The 22,871-nt window shown below is 31.5% G+C and overlaps 1 protein-coding gene across 1 annotated transcript in view; it reads right to left on the bottom strand.

Moving 5' to 3' along the window:
- Positions 1-22,871, bottom strand: part of LOC126892850 (replication factor C subunit 5-like) — a 113,919-nt gene that overhangs the window by 43,103 nt on the left and 47,945 nt on the right. Inside the window, exon 5 of the mRNA XM_050662653.1 lies at positions 19,440-19,599. Coding sequence (XP_050518610.1) covers positions 19,440-19,599 — 160 coding nt within the window. The remainder of the gene's footprint in view (positions 1-19,439; positions 19,600-22,871) is intronic.

Here is a 22,871-nt window from a genome sequence, read left to right as displayed (position 1 = left end):
TGAAATTATATACTTTCGATTTTTGAGCTCATCCCCTTCACCCTTAAACAACCCTTTAATTGATTTAACTAGAAAAATGCTGAGAAAACTTAAAATATATCGTATTGCGGATATAATTTCTATAGCTTATATACTCTAAGAATAAACTATTAAATCACGTGCATTTCGATTATTGAGCTACAACCCCTTCGCAAGAAAACCACCCTATCTTTCCGGCTTAAGAGAAAGTTGTACTTAAAATGCATTAAACTATTATTTGGCGACTACATATCATTGAATAATTTATAAGCTTCCAAATTACGCGCATTTAGATCAGTAAATTGCAATTTATTGTGTATAGTGCAGTCACTGAAGGCAAAAATCGACGATTATCTTCAATTTCGGTGAACCTTCATCGATATTCACGAAAATTGGTCAGTGGTTAGAGGATACGTCAAGAAACAAAGGTGACATGGTAACACATTGCGTTTTTACCCTGAGGGTGGATACCGCCCCTTCTCGTGGGTGAAAATTATTTTATTAAAAATAACTGCACAAATCAATAAAAGAACAAATTAAAAGCAAAATTTATTATATAAACTTAATAAAATAAGTCAATACTTTTTAAGTTATTTAAAATCAAAGATTTTAATTATTCGTGAAAAAAAATGCATGTTATGAAGCGGTTTTTCGTAAATCACTGAAAAACTGTAAGTTTTTACAAAAAAAAATAATAGTAGTTTAATTCGTATAGCTTATATTCTAAGAATAAACTCTTAAATCACGCGCCTTTCGATTATAGAGCTACAACCCCTTCGCAAGAAAACCATCCCATATTCCCGGCTTAAGAGATAGTTGTACTTAAAATAATTTAAATTAATTATTTGGCGACTACATCTCATTTAATAATTTATGAGCTTGCAAAATTACGCATCTTAATTATTGAATTGCCATTTTCTTTCTATAGTGCAGTCACTGAAGGTAAAAATCAACTATGACCTTCGATTTCGGTAAATCTTCATTCATTTTCACGATTAACAATAACAACTTGGGGTTTTAACCTGGGGTATATGTCAACCCTTCTCGGGGGTTTAAATTACTTTATTAAAAATAACCCCACAAATCGAGAGAGGGACAAATTGTAAGCAAAATTTGTTATATAATGCGATTAAAATAAATCAATACTTTTTGAGTTATTAAAGATCAAATATTTTAATTTTTGTGAAAGAAATTGCATGCTTTAAAGCGATTTTTCATAAATAACTCATAAACTGTAAGTTTTTACAAAAAAGTGTTTATCACTAAAATTGAAGCTAATAAAAAATATAATAAATTGCTTACTTGAAAAACCCTTTAATGTTAATTTAAAGTAAGTTATTGGTAATTAAATGTATATTTTTTTCTGCGACTGTTCAAATATAAGGGTTCAAGCTTAAATAACGCGAAAGAGATGCATTTTATTACATTTAGGTACTAAATACTTGTCAAAGTACTTAGAAGTACCTATCAAAAATTAGCTCCAGAAAAAGTTGATAGCATCAAAATCCGCTCACCAATTTTCGTGAAAATTAATGGAGATTTACCGAAATCGAAGGTCATAGTTGATTTTTACCTTCAGTGACTGCACTATAGAAAGAAAATGGCGATTCAATAATTGAGATGCGTATATTTTGCGAGCTCATAAATTATTCAACGATATCTAGTCGCCAAATAATTTATTTAAATTATTTTAAGTACAACTCTCTCTTAAGCCGGGAATATGGGATGGATTTCTTGCGAAGGGGTTGTAGTTCAATAATCAAAAGGCGCGTGATTTAAGAGTTTATTCTTAGAATATAAGCTAAACGAAAAAAACTACTATTAACTTTTTTGTAAAAACTTACAGTTTTTCAGTGATTTACGAAAAACCGCTTCAAAACATGCATTTTTTTCACGAATAATTAAAATTTTTGATCTTTAATAACTTAAAAAGTATTGACTTATTTTAATAACTTTATATGATAAATTTTGCTTATAATTTGTTCTTTTATAGATTTGTGCAGTTATTTTTTATAAAATAATTTTCACCCCCGAGAAGGGGCGGTATCCACCCTCAGGGTAAAGGTGCAAGGTGGTACCATGTCACCTTTGTTTCTTGAGGTATCCTCTAACCACTGACCAATTTTCGTGAAAGTCGATGAAGGTTCACCGAAATTGAAGGTAATGGTTGATTTTTACTTTCAGTGACTGCACTATACAAAATAAATTGCAATTTACTGATTTAAATGCGCGTAATTTGGAAGCTTTGGAAGCTTACAGATTATTAAATGATATGTAGTCGCCAAATAATTAATTTAATGCATTTTAAGTACAACTTTCTCTTAAGCCCGGAAGATAGGGTGGTTTTCTTGCGAAGGGGTTGTAGCTCAATAATCGAAATGCACGTGATTTAATAGTTTATTCTTAGAGTATATAAGCTATAGAAATTATATCCGCAATACGATATATTTTAAGTTTTCTCAGCATTTTTCTCTTAAGTTAAATCAATTAAAGGGTTGTTTGGGGGTGAAGGGGATGAGCTCAAAAATCGAAAGTATATAATTTCAAGAGCTCATAAATAGCTCGTAATTCTGCCGCAAACACCGATTCAATATTCCTATTTTTAAGTAGTGGGGGGGGGGCAGCTCAACACGGGTTCCTGGTCTAATAAGGAAAGACAGCTTTGCATATGCAAAAACAGTATGCATGGAAAACCATGCATACTTGTACAACTTGGATTCAGTTCGCTTCGGGATACACTACAGGCAGCTCTGAAGACGCTGAAAAGCAGAAGCCTTGGTCAGCCAATGGTGGTGAACCCGAATCGAATTTAATCTAAAGCTGTCTTTCCTAGGGTAGGACCAGTGCCGGCCCCTAGGCAACCCAAGCTGTGAGGCCCCTTAAGAAACTTAGGTTTCTCCGTTTTTAATAATTTTTATTTTTGAAAATGTCCGTTCGCCTGTTGCGAAATAACCCAAAATTACTGTGAAGCAGGAATAAATTGTTTTCCCTGGAAGTTTGAAGCTGGGCTTTAAAATATTTGAACTGTTCCAGTTCATTTTCAAGTTCAGATTCAATATCATCAGGACAGTTTTCTTGTAGTTTTAAAGCACACTCCTTTATTTGACTATAACTTAATTTTGGAAAAACACAAAAGACCAAATACTGAGTTCATTGACCCGTACACTGTCAACCGACGACTCAGCTTAGTAATTAGAGTATAGTAGACAATATTCAGAGTATTATAGGTCGCAGGCCCTCTGCTTGTAATAAGCAAAATTATCTTTTTGGAATATTAAGAACTTCAAAAGTGAATTTAGAAGCTGAACTGCAGTTTGAAGTTCAATCTCTTCTCTCTACAATAATTCACTGACAGCGTTCATGCGTTCTAAAATTGTTACCCAAAACTCATTCATTATTAATGTTTCTTTTTTTGACATTTCTTTCAACAAATACTTAGTTGCTCATGAAATACTACTCATGAACTGTTTCACCTTGTTGATTAGTGTCTTCAGCAAGAGTATGAAGAGCAGATTTGAAAGCATTTTAAACTTTAGGCAAAGATCTTATGGCATGTGCTGATTGTTCTTATAAGGACTAGATCGTGGCAAATGAGATGGCTTGGGGTTTCATTTAAGCATTTGATCATAACTTCCCGACAGTGGGTAGAGGATGAAAAAAAGTTGTACACAGACTGAACAAATCCAAAATACGATATTCCATTTAAGGGAAAATACCTCAGACAACCTCTTTTAATTTTTGTTAAACTGATTTGTTTTCGAAAAACCATAGATTGTATAAATCTTGTATCTAATGCCTTCAAAATTTCTTTTTGACGCTGAAACAGTTCCATCACGGTTTTTGCATTCTGAAGACCTTTCATAATCCAAAATGTCCTTACTTCTTTAGTTACTGTATTCCGTAATCCTATGCCGTTTTCCGAATTTAGGACCCAATTTATCTTTAACTTCAATTGTTAACTTAGTTTCGGTTTCTGGTTCTTTAACTTCTTGACCTGGAATAGAACTGTCGTTACATGTTTTTCATCTTCTTCGGTTACGGAAGGTATGTTTCCCTCAGTTATTTCTATTCCAACACGTGCATTTTCATTGGTTGAAGCTTCACTAGCTATGGATTTCCATGTGAAACTGAGTTTAAATAAGTTTTGCTCTGTTTTGGATTTTGATTAAGGATCTTTTTTTCTCCTCATTTTTCTTGTGTTTTTTGCTCACTTTCGAATCTTGTTTTGTTGTTTCCATCTGTAATACTGGTCCTTCTATCAAAGGGTATTCATTAGCGATGTATTCCCACAGCATATACTTTCTATGTGAACAAAAGTATGCATTCTAATGTAGCTACGTCCACCATAACTTTTATGGTATTGCGCGATATTTGAATCTTTCAACTTTTTTTCGTTTTGGTCCACGCGAGGCCCCCTTTGGGGCCGAGGCCCCTAGGCAACTGCCTACTTTGCCTAACGGTTAATCCGGCACTGGGTAGGACGACAACCCCGTGGTCTAAGTAATGCGTTAGGTAGGTGGCTGTACTCGAGTTACTTGGGAACAAAAAAAAAGTAGAAAACTGCTCCATGGGCAGCCGAGAAAATACAAGTTTTTTAACGTATACCGATTTTGATTTTTGAGATTATGATTTCTTCAACCTAAGTTTTTATTGGGATTTTGGTATTTTTGGTATTTTTCACGTGTAAAACAGGTCGTTTTTATGATTATAATAATATATCTTATTCTTATATACCTTATTCTTAAAGATATGAAAATTTGTGTGGAGAAAGAGGACCGATCTAAAAAAAGGTAGTAGTTCAAAAATTACCGCCCTATCGTTTACAACTTCGCCGCACATGCCAGTCAACTTTGACCAATTGTATCTCAGGAACCACTTATTAGGGCAGTCAATGAGGGTATTTGGCTCCGAATTCCATCCTACTACATCGATTTACTTGATAGTTTCACAGTATGTAGGGAATAGCTAAAGAAACAAAGTCTACCCTATGCCTATGTGTGCTTTTATCATGGGAGTGGTTCCCACCCCTTCTCTGGGGTGAAATTTTTTTTTGGTTAAAATAGCTACGGAAAAGGCTAGAGAATCTAATTCTAAGCAAAAACTGTTCTATAATTATTTTTTGAAAACTCAATACTTTTTGAGTTAGTCGTGGTAGTCCAGGGCGCATCTGTTTTGAGATGGACGTTGAGAGGTGACTCAAATTTTTTTGCAGAAATTGCTTGAAAATAAATCTAATAATAATATTTGAGTTATCCTCCCTCTCAAAAAGGTCCGGAACATTGTTTAAATAATCAAAATGTCAAAAATTGAAGGAAAAATTCGATTTTTTTCTTCGTTTTTTGATTATAACTTTAAAAGTATTCATTTCCGAGAAAATTTGTACTGACATAAAAGCTGCGTAATTAAATTTCCTACAATATAGAACTGGTTAAAAATTTAAAAAATAGTCACCCTAGTTGCAAGAAAAAAACCATACAAAAACAAGTATTCGCATTTTACGTTTTTCAACCATTTATGCTACACATAGGATCTTCATATTTCACCCAGAAAAACTTTATGATACAGTAAAACAATACTGTAGCTTTTGCAAAAAAATTCATTTTTTCAAAATGTTACAGGAATGAAAATAAAGCAGATAGCAAGTTGAAATTTTTTTTGCTTATAGAAGTGTATAGAAGTGTACTGTACCTTTCATTTGCAATTTTCAAAATTAAAATCGATTAATTACCACGGCGTCAGAAAATTTTTAAAATAAACAATAATTTTTGGTGCTACGCGCAGGACAGCGTTGTTCGATTCACACAAGTTGATTTCCACCAAAATTTCTTCCAATCTTTATCTAATATATTATTTTCTTACTCTATATTTTGTTGTATTTTAATATTTTAATTCCACAAAAATCAAACTAATTTTATTATTGTTTGTGAAATATTGTTTAAACAATTGCATATGTTTAAAAATAATAAACTTTTATTATTTAAGTTAAATTTATGAACAAAGAAAGTTTTTGCTAATAAAAGTGTTATTTCAAAGGATAGAGTATGTGTTTTTATTTTGCAATAAACAAATTTATTTATTTATATCGAAATGTAATAAAAATTAAAATGTATCAATCATTATCAAAGGTCATTGGAATGCCCAATCAGAGCAAACTATCCGCTGTCCTGCGCGTAGCACCAATAATTAATGTTTATTTAAAAAAATTCCTGACGCCGTGGTGTTAATCGATTTTTATTTTGCAAAATTGCAAATGAAAGGTACAGTACACTTCTATACGCAAAAAAATTTTCAACTTGCTATCTGCTTTATTTTCAGTCCTGTAACATTTTGAAAAAATGAATTTTTTTAACGAAAGCTGGATTGCAAAATTTATTTTGCAAAATCTATTAAACCGATCTTAATAAAATTCACAGTATTGTTTTACTGTATCATTAAGTTTTTCAGGGTGAAATATGAAGGTCCTAAGTGTAGCATAAATGGTTGAAAAACGTAAAATGCGAATACTTGTTTTTGTATGTTTTTTTCACAATTATTGCTATTTTACAACAAGGGTGACTTTTTTTAAAATTTTCAACCAATTCTATATTGTAGGAAATTTAATTACGCAACTTTTATGTCAGTACCACTTTTCTCGGAAATGAATACTTTTAAAGTTATAATCAAAAAACCATGAAAAATATCGAATTTTTCCTTAATTTTTTGACATTTTGATTATTTAAACAATGTTCTGGACCTTTTTGAGAGGGAGGATAACTCAAATATTATTTGATTTATTTTCAAGCAATTTCTGCAAAAAAATTTGAGTCACCTCTCAATGTCCAAATGCACTAATATTTTTACATGGTCTATGGTTGAAAATTGGCCATTTTCATTGAAAAATGACACCTTTTCGGACGAATTTTTGCGGATACTTTAAAAAGTATGCATCTAACCAAAAAACTATGCAAAGTATATTTGTAGCTTGTAAAAAAACAAAGAGATTCATAAATCTTCTAGTTATAACCCAAAAAGGGATATCGTAGGTGAGAAGAGTTTGTTTTTTTGGTGCACGCTCAAATCGGTGCATTCAACTTGAAATAACATGAGAAACGGTCGATTTTAGGTGTATAATGATATTAATAACTTTTGTAGTGCTTGGAAAAGACCTTTTAAATGAGCAATATTAAATGTCGATTACATTCAAACTAAGCGAGATATGCTGCAAAAAAGTTGATGACTAATGTATTTTAAGAAGAAATAAAAAGTATATTTAACCCCTCATCCATCAGAATTTAAATACATCGTTTTCCTTGTACAATACTTTTTATTATAGTGTTATTTTTATGTTCAATAAGTTGAGCTGGTTTAAAATAAATGGCTTTTGAAAAAAGTAAGATCAACTTATAGAGCGCATTTTAAAATTTTCTTAAAAATCTTTCTTTTTCTCTGTGTAACTCGAAAATGATAAGAGATACGAAAAAAGACACCACACAAAAATGTAGGGTTTTTTAGATAAAAACTTCGCTTTTATTTTTCATTACTGTATCTCTTATCGTTTTCAAGTTACATGGAGAAAAAGAATATTTTAAGAAAATTGAAAAACGTGCTCTATAATTTGATCTTTTTTTTTCAAAAATGATTCATTTTAAACCCGTCCAACTTTTTAAATATAGAAATAACACTATAATAAATGGTATTGTAAAAGTAAAACGATGTATTTACATTCTGGTGAATGGGGATTAAAATTATTTCTCATTTTTTCTTAAAATACATCAATTTTGATTACAGCATATCTCGCTTAGTTTGAATGTAATGGACCTTTAATATTGGTCATTTTAAAGGTCTTTTTAACCACTACCAAAGGGATTGGCAGCATTAAACACCTAAAATCGACCGTTTCTCTGTTATTTCAAGTTGAATACACCACTTTGAGCATGTAACAAAAAAACAAACTAGAAGATTTATGAAGGCAAGTGTCTCTTTGTTTTTTTATAACCTACAAAAATGTTTTATATAGTTTTTTTAGTTAGATGCATAGTTTTTATGTTATTCGCAAAAAACCCCTTCGAAAAGGTGTTGTTTCAATGAAAATGGCCAATTTTCAACCACGAATAACTCAAAAAGTATTGAGTTTTTAAAAAAACATATAGAACAGTTTTTGCTTAGAATTAGGTTTTCTAGCGAATTCCGTAGTTATTTCAATCAAAAATTTTTCCACCCCTGAGAAGGGGTGGGAACCACCCAGAAGATAAAAGCACACATCGGCATTGGGTAGACTTTGAATTAGGAGATAAACTAGGTAGACTATTCCCAAAATTTTATTAAAATCCATGCAGTAGGATATAATTTGGAGGTAATATCCTATTCTTGGTCCCATTGACTGGCGTACATCGCAATTAAACGTTTTTTTTTTTTAAAGAAGCATCCTGCCGCGTTCGTTCCAGTAGCGTTTTCATAATTTAATTTAATCTAACAGTTACCGAGGTATTATATTTGTTTATAAGCCAAAAAATTGTTTATACACTCACAAGCACGAAAAACGGGCACCAAAAAAATTGGGTCATATTTGATGTCTCGTATCTCCTAAACTTCTTGTCCGATTTAAGTAATTGTTTTAATATGTTATAGCCTTATTCTTAATCAATATCGCTGTAATAATATTGTTGCTAGACAGGTAAATTTTCATTATATACCGGGTGTACCTATCAAATTGGGTTTTTCTCAATTTTCACAACACACTGTGGAATATTCTAGCCTTTATGAAATATTTAAATTAAAACCCAACTATAGCCCCAGGTTTTCTTAACATTCTGTTTTTTATTCATTTGCTTATGTTGGATAATAAAAAAGTTAGGGACTTAACAACTAGCCATGTTCTTTGACAATACGATTTCTAAATAAGTGCGACAAACTTTAAGGGGTAATTCTGCATGAAAAAATAATGACAGTTTGTTTTATAATCGTATGTCCGCAAATGCTTCGTTTCCGAGATACGGGATGTTCAAGTTTTTCTTACAAACTGACGATTTATTTATTGCTCTAAAACCCGTAGAGATATGCAAATGAAATTTGGTAGGTTTTAAAAGGTAGTTATTACACATTTTTTGACATACAATTAAGAATTTATATTCACCATTGGCGTGCATACGGGTCATATTACCCGGTCATATTACCCGCATGCACGCCAATGGTGAATATAAAATTTTTAATTTTATGTCAAAAAATGCGCAATAACTACCTCTTAAAACCTACCAAATTTAATTTGCATATCTCAACCGGTTTTAGAACAATAAATAAATCGTTAGTTTGTAAGAAAAAATTCAACATCCCGTATGTCGGAAAGGAAGCATTTGCTGACATAGGCTTATTAAGCAAACGGCCATTATTTTTTCATGCAGAATTACCCCTTAAAGTTTGTCGTACTTATTTAAAAACGCCCTCTATTGATAAAGAACATGGCTAGTTGTTAAAGTCCCTAACTTTTTTATTATCCAACATAAGCCAATAAGTAAACAGAATGTTAAGAAAACGTGGGGCTATAGTTGGGTTTTAATTTCAATATTTTATAAAGGCTAGAATATTCCACAGAGTGTTGTGAAAATTGAGAAAAAAACCCAGTTTGATTGGTACACCCGGTATACAATGAAAATTTACCTGTCTAGTACCAATATTATTAAAGCGATAATGTTAAAGAATATGGCTATAACATATTAAAAAAATTACTTAAATCGGACAACAGGTTTAGGAGATACGAGACATCAAAAATTACCAATTTTTTGGGGGTGTATATCCTGAGGCCGCTTAAATAGTCCAATTTCAATATTGTAAAGTACGTTAGATAGGTATAGTGCCTTTCTATATAAAAAAAATCAAATTATTCTGATATAATAATTATTGTGGTTATTATTGTGACCCAAAATTGTTAATTAACAATTTAATTGTTGCTAAACTATTCATTCAACTTCCACCGACTTCTGGAAATATAGGATTTTGTTGGAAAAACCCTGATTTTTCGAGAAAAATTTTCGTCGAAGCAAATCGGGAAAGAAAAATCTCTATGCAGAAGTAAATGACGGTGAATTTTTATTTGGGTGTTTTTAGTGTAAAGTTAAAATCTTCGGAGTTACAGAGCAATAATTGAAAATAAAAAAAATTGAAAAAATCTAACACATCCGTCAAAGAAAAGCGTGACGCGTGTTCATCGAATAAACGATTTTCGCCCCATGCTTTTCTTTAACGAATGTTTTAGATTTTTTCAATTTTTTTTTAAATTATTTGCTTTTTAGCTGATTTTTTTATAATATTTTTAATTTTAGTCACTCGTAACTAAAGAAAAGCGTTTCTTAAATTTTTTTTCATATTTTTTTATTTTTTACTTTTTAGTCTTACACTTTTCAAACATTAAAATATATCGTTATGTTTATTAAAATATGTATAAAACATATGATGTACTAACATGAAAAGTAGTCGGAATCAGCAAAAAATTTGAAACTTTATTGTTTATTAATGAAGCATAACGTAAACAATTAACGTAAAAAGTGAAATTATGTATTGATCATATCAATAGCTATACAATCCGTAAAAGTTTCAAGTATTTACATTGTAAAAAACAAGAGAATTTAAGCGTTTTCCATTAAAATCGTTTTTTTGGATTTAAACAATTAATAAACATGAAAAATTTTTGTTTTATTGACTATTCGTGTATTGTTCCCGCGAATGCATATGCCTGCAAATTTTAATTTATTTACATTGAAGAAAAGGCAGTCGAATTAACGTCTAAAAATTTGACGCAAACTATTGAGCTAAATAAAAGCGTTTAAAAAACATGATTTCGGAGCGCCAATTTGTTTATAAAAAAATAGCACACTATCTGCGTACTTTGCATACCTATATAGACAAGGCGAAAACGGCGGGTTCGGAGGGAAAAATATTCCCATGAGATTTTTTTGCATAATCACATTCGTGAGATATCCCAGAATAAGTTTCAAGAAGTCGCCCACGTGAAAAGTGGGCCAATTTTTTTTTAACAATTTTTTTTAATCAAATTGCAGTAATCAATATTTTTGGCCCGAACAATTTTTTCTTTAATTTTTTGGACCATTCTGGACAGAAAAGGTCTCTTATAATTTTTCTCTAAAGTTGATCGTTTTCGACTTATAAGCAATTTAAAATTGAAAAAAACGAAAAATGGCGATTTTCAAGGCTTAATAACTCGGTTAAAAGTTATTATTATGAACGTCAATATATGACTAAATCAAAGTTTAAAGCCCCCCCTACAAGATCCTGAAGAAATTTTTGTCTTTATTTTATTACTAAGCTGTTATTTTTAAGTAATAATAATAAGCACCATGCACGTGTACGGCCGCTGTAAATTCTGAGTGCGAGAGAGAAGCCATTCCAGCAGTCCAATTGTGCATCTTACTCGCACTCAAATTTACAGCGGCGTCAATACGATCTAACCGGTCATTGTTATTAATTAAAAATAACAGCTTAGTAGTAAATTAATGACACAGATTTCTTCAGGATCATGTAGCGGCGACTTTAAACTTGGATTTAGTCACTTTCTGACTTTCATAATAATAATTTTTAACCGAGTTATTAAGTCTTAAAAATAGCCATTTTCGCGTTTTTCAAATTTTAAATTGCTTATAACTCGAAAAAGATCAACTTTAGAGAAAAATTATAACAGACCTTTTTTGTCCAGAATGGTCCAAAAAACCTAAAAAAAATTAGTCCGGGCCAAAAATATTGATGTTTGCAATTTGATTAAAAAAAATTGTTAAAAAAAATTGGCCCACTTTTCACGTGGGCGACTTGTTGAACCTTATTCTAGGATGTCTCACGAATGTGATTATGCAAAAATATCTCATGGGAATATTTTTCCCAACGAACCCGCCGTTTCCGCCTTGTCAAATAATATTAATGTATACAATCATAAGATTCGCTCCTAGCAATAAATTTGCAGGTAAATAATTTTTTCTTCAAACGTCAAATAATGATGACATTACTTATCTAACTTGATCCTGTCAAAGTTTGATGTCTCCGCCGGCAGCAGTTTTTTTCCCATTTTTTTACGGCGGAGGGAAAAATGTTGTCATGGCAACAATATGAAACATGTCACAAAGCAACAATACAAATGTCATTAACAACAATTAATAGCTATTTGTATAACAAGGGAGGAAAGTGCTACTTTTTCTCCTGAGAATGAAGTTTACTGCCCGACGCGTAGCGGAGGGCAGTAATCATTCAAGGGAGAAAAAGGCACTGTACTCCCATGTTATACATATGGTTTTTCCACCTTCCTCAATTAACAAGTCATTTTTTTATATTTACTTAATTTATTTATGTATCTAACCAACAAAATTTATTAGAACTAAAACTAACAAGTAGGTACAATATAACTGTCAACTGTCACATATAAGTCAAATAATTAATGTAAACATTGTTAAATCAGAATAACAATTTACTGTTTTTTACCATTCTGCAAAATTCAAAGTGTTTTTAAATAAACGTTAAAATGTATAGATACTTACGTAATAGAAAATATATATTGTACAGGGCGTCAATAAGTTATATTTCATGAATGAAATACCATGACGTCACTTTTACTTTTCCTCCCTAGGGAGGAAAAATATTTTCCTCCCTAGGGAGGAAAAGTACAACTTTGCTCCCTACAATCAGGTCCGGAAAAGTATACTTTTGGTAGAGGTAGGTGGAAAACATCATTTTTATTTATAGTAATATTAAAAGTACAATTAGTTAATGAGGCATTTTCAAAATTGAAACCGTGCAAAAATGTTCCCGACTCTTGATACGCATTGGTAATTGTTGATGATGCTGATGGTAGAGAGTTATGGTAGAGATTTATGCTCAATATCTCCACGCTTGCAAAGAATGCGTTTACGGTTGTTACATTATGACTTAAATGTAGTATATAAACCTGGAAAGTATCTGTACATTGCTGATACATTATCACGAGCATTTTTACAAGAATGTGGTCTGAAATCAGATGCTGAATTTCAGTTTGCAGTTCATGCGGTAGTAAATAATGTAGCTATGTCTGATGCTAGAAAATCAGAATTTAGAAGAGAAACCCAAAAAGATGAACAGTTGCAGACTGTCATAAACTTATGCATACAGGGATGGCCAGAACACCAGCGTGATGTTCCACAGACAGTTAGTAAGTTCTTTAAACTCCGAGACAACTTATGTGTCTGTGACGACTTGTTATTTTATGGCAACAAGATTGTTACTCCCAAAAGCTTGAGATCTGAAATGTTAGGACTGGTGCATGAAGGTCATATTGGCATTGAGAAGTCAAAAGCTAGAGCCAGGCAAATTTTTTACTGGCCAGGAATGAGCTGTGATATAGAGGCTTATATAAACAAATGTAAAACTTGTGAAAAATTTAGACCAAAGCAGCAAAGGGAAACGTTATGTCCATACCCTTTACCAGAAAATCCATGGGAAAGAATTGGCATTGACATTTTCTTGTTTGATTGTTCTTCTTAATAGCGGTACAGGCTCGTTTTTTTAATATTGTATTTTATTTCAGAGTAATTTCCACATATTAATATATTTTTACGCCATTCTCTATTATATTACGAATACGTGTGCCAAATATCTCGAAAAAATATTCAAAATTACAGCCGCAATCTTGGAACGCGTTTTGGCTACCTGTTGATCGCTACTGTATCACCTTAAAGTAGATTCTGTAACTAATAGTCAAAAAAGATACATGAAAGAAAGGGAAAAATTCTTAAAGAAAAATGTTGAGGTTTTTTCAGGGCTTGGAAGTATAGGAATTTATAAAATGAGGTTGGCTGATAATGCTGAGCCTGTAATAAAACCAATTAGAAGAATTCCAGAATCAATTAAAGATCAGTTAAAGGTTACTTTATCAGATTTGGAAAACAAAGGTATAATAGCAAAAGTAAATACACCAACATTGTGGTGTCACAATTTAGTAATAGTAGAGAAACCCAATAAGACTTTAAGATTGTGCTTAGATCCTAAAGAATTAAACAAATGTATACTAAGGGCCGGTTGTTCGAACGCTAATCAACAATGATCATTATTAAATATTTAATTACTGTCACCAAAACTGTCAATGTCAACTTTGTTTGGGTTGCTGAAAACATAATTAATTACAATTATGAGATTTATTATTAATTATGTTAATAATTATTGTTATATTAATTGATTATAGTCTCAGAATTGTAATTAATTATGTTTTAACAATTGACATTGACAATAATTAATTATTTGATAATGATCATTGTTGATTAGCGTTCGAACAACCGGCCCTAAGAGAAAGATACTTGATTCCCAGTCCTGACGAAATCTATAATAGATTAGCAGGTAAACAAGTCTTTGGTGTTTTAAATTTAAAAGATGGGTTCTTTCAAGTAGTACTGGATAAGCAGAGCAGCTACATATGTACATTTGGTACTCCTTTCGGTAGATATCGCTTTAAAAGAATGCCTTTCGGCATATCATCAGCACCGGAGGTAATGCAAAAATTAAACACCAACATCTTTGGTGACATACCAGAAGTTGAGGTTTATTTTGATGATATCATATTTTGATGATATCATCGTAGCAGGAGAAACCAATAAGGAGCATGATGAAATAATGGAAAAAGTTTTACTAAAAGCAAAGGAACATAACATTAAGTTTAATAGAAGTAAGTTACAGTATAAAGTGGATCATGTAAAATATGTTGGTCTAATAATTTCTAAAATAGGAATTAAAGCAGATAATGAACAAGTTGAAGCAATATTAGGTTTAGAATCCCCTAAAAATGTAAAATCTCTTCAAAAATTTTTAGGAATGGTAAATTATCTGAGTAAGTTCATACCAAGATATTCAGAGGACTCATTTCCTTTGCGTCAGCTGCTTAAAAAAGACATAGAGTGGCATTGGGGAGAAGTTGAAGAAAAAGCGTTTAGGCTATTAAAGAAAAAAATTAGTTGCGCTCCTACATTTAGCATTTTGGACAAGAATAATGAAATAGTGTTGCAAACTGACAGCTCAAATGTGGGGTTAGGATCTTGTTTGTTACAACAAGGGAAGCCCATTTTGTTTTCTTCACGAAGCTATACAGAGAGCCAAATTAGATGGGCTCCAATTGAAAAAGAGCTGTTTGCAATATGTGCAGCAGTGGAGAAGTTTCATCAATTTATTTATGGAAGGAAAGTAGTTGTGGAAACGGACCATAAACCATTGATTGTCATAGTAAGAAAAGATATAAGTAAAATTAGTACTAGATTGCAGAGAATGGTGCTCAAGTTATTAAAATATGACTTAGATATTAGATATATACCAGGAAGTAAGATGTATGTGGCTGACTTTCTGTCCAGAAACTGCTTAACAAATAAGGCTAAGGATGAACCTACATTAGCTGATGTTGTTCATTGTATTGAAATAGACCTTCCAATATCAGAGTCTAGATTGAAACAGTTACAGTCACATTCAATAAAAGATGAAGTTCTTAAACAGGTTGTTAGTTTTTATTTTGAAGGATGGCCAAAAAATAATAAAAATATTGCTGTTACTGAACTGAAAGAATTCTATAAAGTCAAAGATGATCTGCATGTCAAAGATGGTATAGTGTATTTTAATAATAAAATAGTAGTACCAAAGTCCTTGAGACAAGAAATGCTTAATCTTTTACATGCAGGTCATATAGGAATAACTAAATGTAAAAAAAGGGCTAGAAGTTTATTTTATTGGGTTGGAATGTCGAGTGACATAGAAAAATTGGTTGAATCATGTAAGGCGTGTGAAAAATTCCGACCATCAAATACAAAAGAACCTCTCATGTCACATGATATTCCAGAACTGCCATTCTTGAAAGTAGGTGTAGATATAATGTATTTTGATGGCAATGATTATTTAGTTTTAGTAGATTATTTATCTAAATGGATAGAAGTGAGAAACCTTAGAGATAAAACAGCTCATAGTGTTACTGTAAAACTTAAAAACATTTTTGCAATGCATGGTATTCCTAAATTTATAATTGCTGATAATATGCCATTTGCTAGTGTCAAATTCAAGGAGTTTGCAGAAAGTTATTATTATTATTATTATTATTACATAGCAAGTAAGGGCAGAGGAGCAAGCTCCTATTATTCCCAAAAACAAAGAAAAATAACAATGTAAAATAACTACTGACAGTTACATAAAATAAGAGATATTAGTAAAATATCCATAGAAAATTTAACATCGTGCAATTTTTATGTATGAAATATTGTCGTATCCAGTCTGTTTTTAAACGTATTCACTGTAGTTGCTGATATGGTGTCTCGATCTAAATTATTCCAAATATTAAATATCCTGTTAGGCAAGAAGTTTACTCTGGACCGTGCTATTGCCTGCTCCTTCTTTAATTTGTATTGGTGGCCTCTTAATCTATCATCTCGGTTTATGGTAAACATGGTATTTAGGTTTCCAAAGTTGTATTTCAGGATTCGGAAGCACAAAATTAGATCACCTCGAAGACGTCGACGCTCGAAAGTCGTTAGATGAGCCATGGTGAGTCTATCTTCATAACAAGGTCTTACGCGGCCGAATGCGAGTCTTGTAGCTTTACGCTGCACATTTTCGATTAATATTGGCATAAAAGTTATTAATTCAAGTCCGAGGTACCCAAAGTCAAACGGTTTAAGTGAGAAAGCAGTAGGTATAATAAAAAACATGATGAAAAAATGTAAAGAAAGTAAGTCTGATTTTTATTTAGCATTGCTCAATTACCGTAACACACCAGTGGCTGGATTAGATGTGAGCCCAAGTCAGATATTGATGAGTAGAATGCTAAGAAGTACCATGCCATGCACAGCAGAAATGTTAAAACCTAAAGTAGTAGAAAATGTTAGAGATAAATTGTTAGAAAACAAACAAAAGGTTGAAAAATATTATAATAACACAGCTCATGAAAGACCTCCATTTCAGCCGGGGGATAATTTGGTAATACAAAATTGGCCTAATAGAACGTGGTCTCCAGCTAAGGTACTACAGAGTCCAGGGCCCAGGTCATATGTATTACAAACAGACACAGGTAATACTGTTAGACGAAACTCAAGTCATGTGAGAAAATCTAAACACCATTGTAATGTGTTACCGGATCACTCTGAGAATGTGACAGAGGTTGATCCTTGCACTAGTGCTGTGGCTGAGCCTTGTAATAATGAAGCTGGTTATGTGACAAGGTCTGGTCGCAGCATTAACAAACCAAGTAGGTTAAAAGATTATGTTTTGTAAAAAGGGGGGATGTTGTATATAGTGTTGCATATGTTTAATGTAGGTAAATATATGATCGTAAGTTGGCTACAGGTGACAAGGGAGTGGTCTTGTCACTTGACGTTGACATTTTTAGATTTAGACATACTTGTAATCTTGTAAACAATACATACATGGAGTTCTTAATAAATTATAATAAAACAAGATATTTATTTATATTAACAATATACCAGATATAACACCCACCCGATACATTTCCTTTAACAATCTTAAAATTTGTTTAAAATAAATTTAATTTGAAAAAACATTTATATAGCCTAAAGATGGGGCTATAACAAGAATATTATCGTTTTTCAGAAAAAGTTATGGGTTGCCTATATTTAAGGGGTCAAAATTTGACATAAATTTGAACTAGATTTTCTCAAAAATGGCTCCAAGGAATTTGTTTATTTTTTTATATATTTTTTATATCCTATCGGTAAGTTGAATAACATTAGTCAGATTTCTTAACTCCTCATAGAAGGGAAGTTATGAATTTTTTATTAAAAAAATATTCGAGTCCCCGTAACTTCCTCTGTAATAGAAACTAAAATTTGAAATTTGGCAGGCATATACAGTACTTTGTTATCTATTAGCACAATAAATTTTACCTACAATATGGCTTCCGGTTGAACCGGAAATGAAAAAAAAATCTTAATTTTTTTGATACGCCCTGTATATTTTTACATATTTTGAAAGAATGTAAAATTACCTTTCCAATGACATAAAAGCCGTTGCTGTAACTCAAAAACTCGAAAAGTTACAGAAAATAGAAATTTTGCTAGAATCTTGTGCGTGTCCCCTCTCACGCGATCATAGCAGAGCATTATTATAGGGCAGTCAATGAGGGTATTTGGCTCCGAATTCCATCCTACTACATCGATGTACTTGATATTTTCACAGTAAGTAGGGAATAGCTCAAGAAACAAAATCTACCCTATATACTATGGCGGTTTTATCTTGGGACAATTCCCACCCTTTCAAGGGGGTGGAAAATTTGTTGGTCAAAATAAGCATGGAAGTGGCTAGAGAACCTATTTTTGAGCAAAAACTGATCTATACTTTTTTTTTGAGAACTCAATACTTTTTGAGTTATGCGTAGTTTAAAATTGGCGATTTTCATTTAAAATGACACGTTTTCGGACGGTTTTTTGTGAATACCTTAAAAACTATGCATCAAACTAAAAACACTATATAAAAATTTTTTAGATTATAAATAACAAAGAGATTCGTTCCTTCGTAAATTTTCTATTTATAATACAAACAGAGATATGGTAGGCAAAAAGAGTTTGTTTTTTGGTGCATGCTCAAAGTGCTCATGCTTTTGTAGTGTTTGAAAAGGCCATTAAAACGAGCACCGTTAAATGTCGGTTACATTCAAACTAAGCGAGATATGGTGCAAAAAAATATATGACTAATGTACTTTAAGGAAAAATGAGAAGTACATACATTTAACCCCTCATCCACCAGAATTTAAATGCATTGTTTTTCTTTTGCAATACCTCTTAATATAGTGTTATTTCTACTTCCAAAAAGTTGGACGCGTGAAAAAAATAAGATCAAGTTATAGAGCGCATTTTTAAATTTTCTTAAAATTCTTCTTTTTGCTCCATGCAATTCGAAAATAAAAATGTTCTATCCCCGAGAAGTGGTGGGAACCGCCCCCATGATAAAAGCGTCATAGTACATAGTATAGTATATAGGATAGACTTTGAATTAGGAGACTGGGCTTTGGGCTACTCAAAAAATTTCATTAAAATCGATGCAGTAAAATGCAAATATTGTAAACTATTAATTTCTCAGAAAAATGAACTAATTTGAAATGAAAGTATGACTGATATTCTATTGATTTATGCAATAATCTATAGTGTGTCACCGAACATTTTCTCAAATGCAGGAATTAATGATGCGTAGAACCATAAAATATTTTCAAGTATACAAGGTGTTTCTAAAATATTAAAATAACGAGTAGGTAACTTTGTTATTTTTATAGAATGCCAGTATCTAGTACGATAACGATAATAGATCGGTACGATAAAGTTCTCGGGCGGCCCTTCCGTCCAGCGTTTTTTCTAATTTCTAATTTTCTAATCCAGAGTATTAATCACAATATGACAAAGTGGGAACGAGTAATTAATAGAACTTACTTTTATTGTACTTACTTTTCTTCATCGATGACGTAGTTCAGTCTTGGCAGAATCTGTTCAGGAGACAGAGGACCAAATCGAAATCGAGTACAACGAGACTGAAGGGCAGGTATGATCTTGCTCAGGTAATTGCAAATTATACAAAATCTCACATTTTCCGTATATTTTTCGATTACTGCAATAAAAAAATTAGAAACACTTAAAAACTAGAATTAAACTTGCAAAAATATAACGTTGTAAACGTCACATTTAAAATTGTTTTCAATAATCAGATATCATTTACAACTAAATAAACTCACTATTTAGTGCAGTCACTGAAGGTGGATAGGAGCCATTACCTTCGATTTCGTTGAACCTCCATCAATTTGCATGAAAATTGGTGAGTGGTTAGAGGATATCTCAAGGAACAAAGGTGACATGGTGCCAACTTGCGCTTTTACATTGGGGTGGATGTCACCCTCTCTCGGGGGTGAAAATTATTTTATTAAAAGTAACCCCACAATTCGAAAGAGGGACAAATTCTAAGCAAAATTTGTTATATAAAGTTATACGTTTAAATGAGTACTTTTTGAGTTATTGAAGATCAAAAATTTTAATTTTTCGTGAGAAAAATGCACGTTTTTAACCGATTTTTCATAAATAACTTAAAAATTATAAGTTTTTACAAAAAAGTTATTCCCAGAATTGAAGCTAATAAAAAAAGAAATCAACTCCTTACTACAAAAACCCTTTTCGGGTCAAGTGAGTTATAGGTAATTGAATGTATATATTTTTCGGCCAGTACTCAGTATGCTTTCGGTTCGGTGTTTAGAAGTATCTATCAAATAAGTCCCCGAAGAAGTTCATAGCATTAAAATTTATGCTTCAAAATTTTTTAAAAATTCTTCTTTTAAAATTTTTTCCAAAAAATGATATTGTTTTCTCTTAAATAACTCCGTCAATTTTTACGATATCAGGTTCACGTAAAAACCATTTGAAAGTTAATTCCACGGGCTATTAAACCACGTTGAACTTAATCTTTTAAACCCCCTGCTTTTCTAAAACTAAAATGATAAATGACCCCGGTTACATGATTCTAGCAGCAAAATTTTAGCTTTAGACGTTTCTATCTCGGTTATTTTTTACCCTACAGAAATAGTAAAAAAGGTAAAATATTTGATACAGAAAAAACTAAAATTTGGTTATACAGGATGTCCCGAAAAGATTGGTCATAAATTATACCACACATTCTGGGGTCAAAAATAGTTCGATTGAACCTAACTTACCTTAGTACAAATGTGCTCGTAAAAAAAGATACAGCCCTTTGAAGTTACAAAATGAAAATCGATTTTTTTCAATATATCGAAAACTATTAGAGATTTTGTATTGAAAATGGACATGTATCATTCTTATGGCAGCAACATTACAAAACAAAATTATAGTGGAATTTGTCCACCCCATAAAAATTTTATGGAGGTTTTGTTCCCTTAAACCTCCCCAAACTTTTGTGTACGTTCCAATTAATTCATTATTGTGGTACCATTAGTTAATCACAACGTTTTTAAAACTTTTTTCCTCTTAGTATTTTTTCGATAAGCCAGTTTTTATCGAGATGCGGCTTATTTTTTAATATATTTAAATAAAAATTTTATGGGGGTTTTGTTCCTTTAAACCCCCCAAATGTTTGTGTACGTTCCAATTAAACTATTATTTTGGTACCATTAGTTAAACACAGTGTTTTTAAAACTTTTGTGCCTCTTAGTCTTTTTTTGATAAGTTACCTTTTATCGAGATGTGGCTTCTTTTTCAAAATATACCTAAAAATCTAAATTATAAATAAATTTTCAGATTATTAACAGGTCTCTATAATCGTACTTAACCATATACAAATATGTGGTGGATTCGACAACTATTCAAAATATCGCGATAAATAGTGGCTTATCGAAAAAGTACTAGGAGGCAAAAAAGTTTTAACAACATTGTGTTTCACTAATGATGCCACAATAATAGTTTAATTGGAACGTACACAAAAGTTTGGGGGGTTTAAGGGAACAAAACCCCCATAAAATTTTTATGGGGTGCACAAATTTCACTTTAATTTTTATTTAAGATGTTGCTGCCATAAGAATGGCACATGTCCATTTTCAATAAAAAATATCATAAGAGTTTTCGATATATGAAAAAAAATCGATTTTAATTTTGTAACTTCAAAGAGCTGTAACTTTTTTTGTGTGCACTATTGTATATAGGTAAGTGAGGTTCAATCAACCTATTTTTAACCCCAGAATCTGTGGTATAATGTATGACCAATCTTTTCGGGACACCCTGTATATCATTTTTTTAGGTATGTTCAGTATTTTTGGAGTTATTATCAAAAGAAAATGAAAACTACGATAATTTTAAAAATTCTGATTTTTTTAATTATATCTTTTTTTCAAAAAATATGCATTTTAAACTGGTCAAAATTGTTGAAATCATTACTTATGCTAATATAAAGAAACTCTTGTAAGAATTATAATAAATTTTAATTTCTGAAGAAAAGGCGTAAGTTTTATTTTTCACTTTTTCCTAAAAAATTCGAAAGGGTTCTCTTATTTTCATCATATCTTGCTTAATTTTGACGCTATTAACTTCTACTGGAGCTCATTTGATAGGTATTCCGAAGTACTTTGACAAGTGCTTAACAAGTAAATTATATAAAATGCATCGTTTTCCCGTTATGTAAGCTTGAATACTTAGATTTGAGTACTCGTCGAAAAAAATATACATTTAATTACCCATAACTCACTTTGAAATAACATTAGTTTAGTTCTTTAAGTGGGGAGTGTATTAAATTTTTTATTATCTTTAATTTTGGTAATAATAGCTTTTTTACAAAAGGTTATAGTTTTTGAGTAATACGTGAAAACAGCTTTAAAACATGCATTTTTTTAAGAAAAATTAAAATCTTTAATATTTAATAACTCAAAAAGTATTGATTTATGTTAATAACTTTATATAACAAATTTTGCTTAGAAGTGCCCCTCTATCGATTTCTGGTATTATTTTTAATAATTTCACTCCCGAGAATGGGTGGCATCCACCCCCAGGGTAAAAGCCCAAGCTGGCATCATGTCACCTTTGTTCCTTGAAGTATCTTCTAACTACACACCAATTTTCATGAAAATCGATGAAGGTTCAACGAAGTCGGAGGTGAAAACCTTCAATTTTAATTTTTGTGGAAATGGCCTGTTTTATTTTTCACTTTTTCCTAAAAAAATCGAAAGGGTTCTTTTATTTTCATCATAACTTGCTTAATTTTGATTCTATTAACTTCTTCTGGAGCTCATTTGATAGGTACTCCGAAGTACTTTGACAAGTGCTTAGCAGATATATTTTATAAAATGCATTGTTTTCCCGTTATTTAAGCTTGAATATTTAGATTTGAGTACTCGTCGAAAAAAATATACATTCAATTACCCATAACTC

The sequence above is a fragment of the Diabrotica virgifera genome, chromosome 9, assembly GCF_917563875.1.
Source record: "Diabrotica virgifera virgifera chromosome 9, PGI_DIABVI_V3a".
Taxonomy (NCBI): Eukaryota; Metazoa; Arthropoda; class Insecta; order Coleoptera; family Chrysomelidae; genus Diabrotica; species Diabrotica virgifera.
Note: the sequence above shows the minus strand (reverse complement) of the source record. Positions and strands in the feature narration are given on the sequence as shown.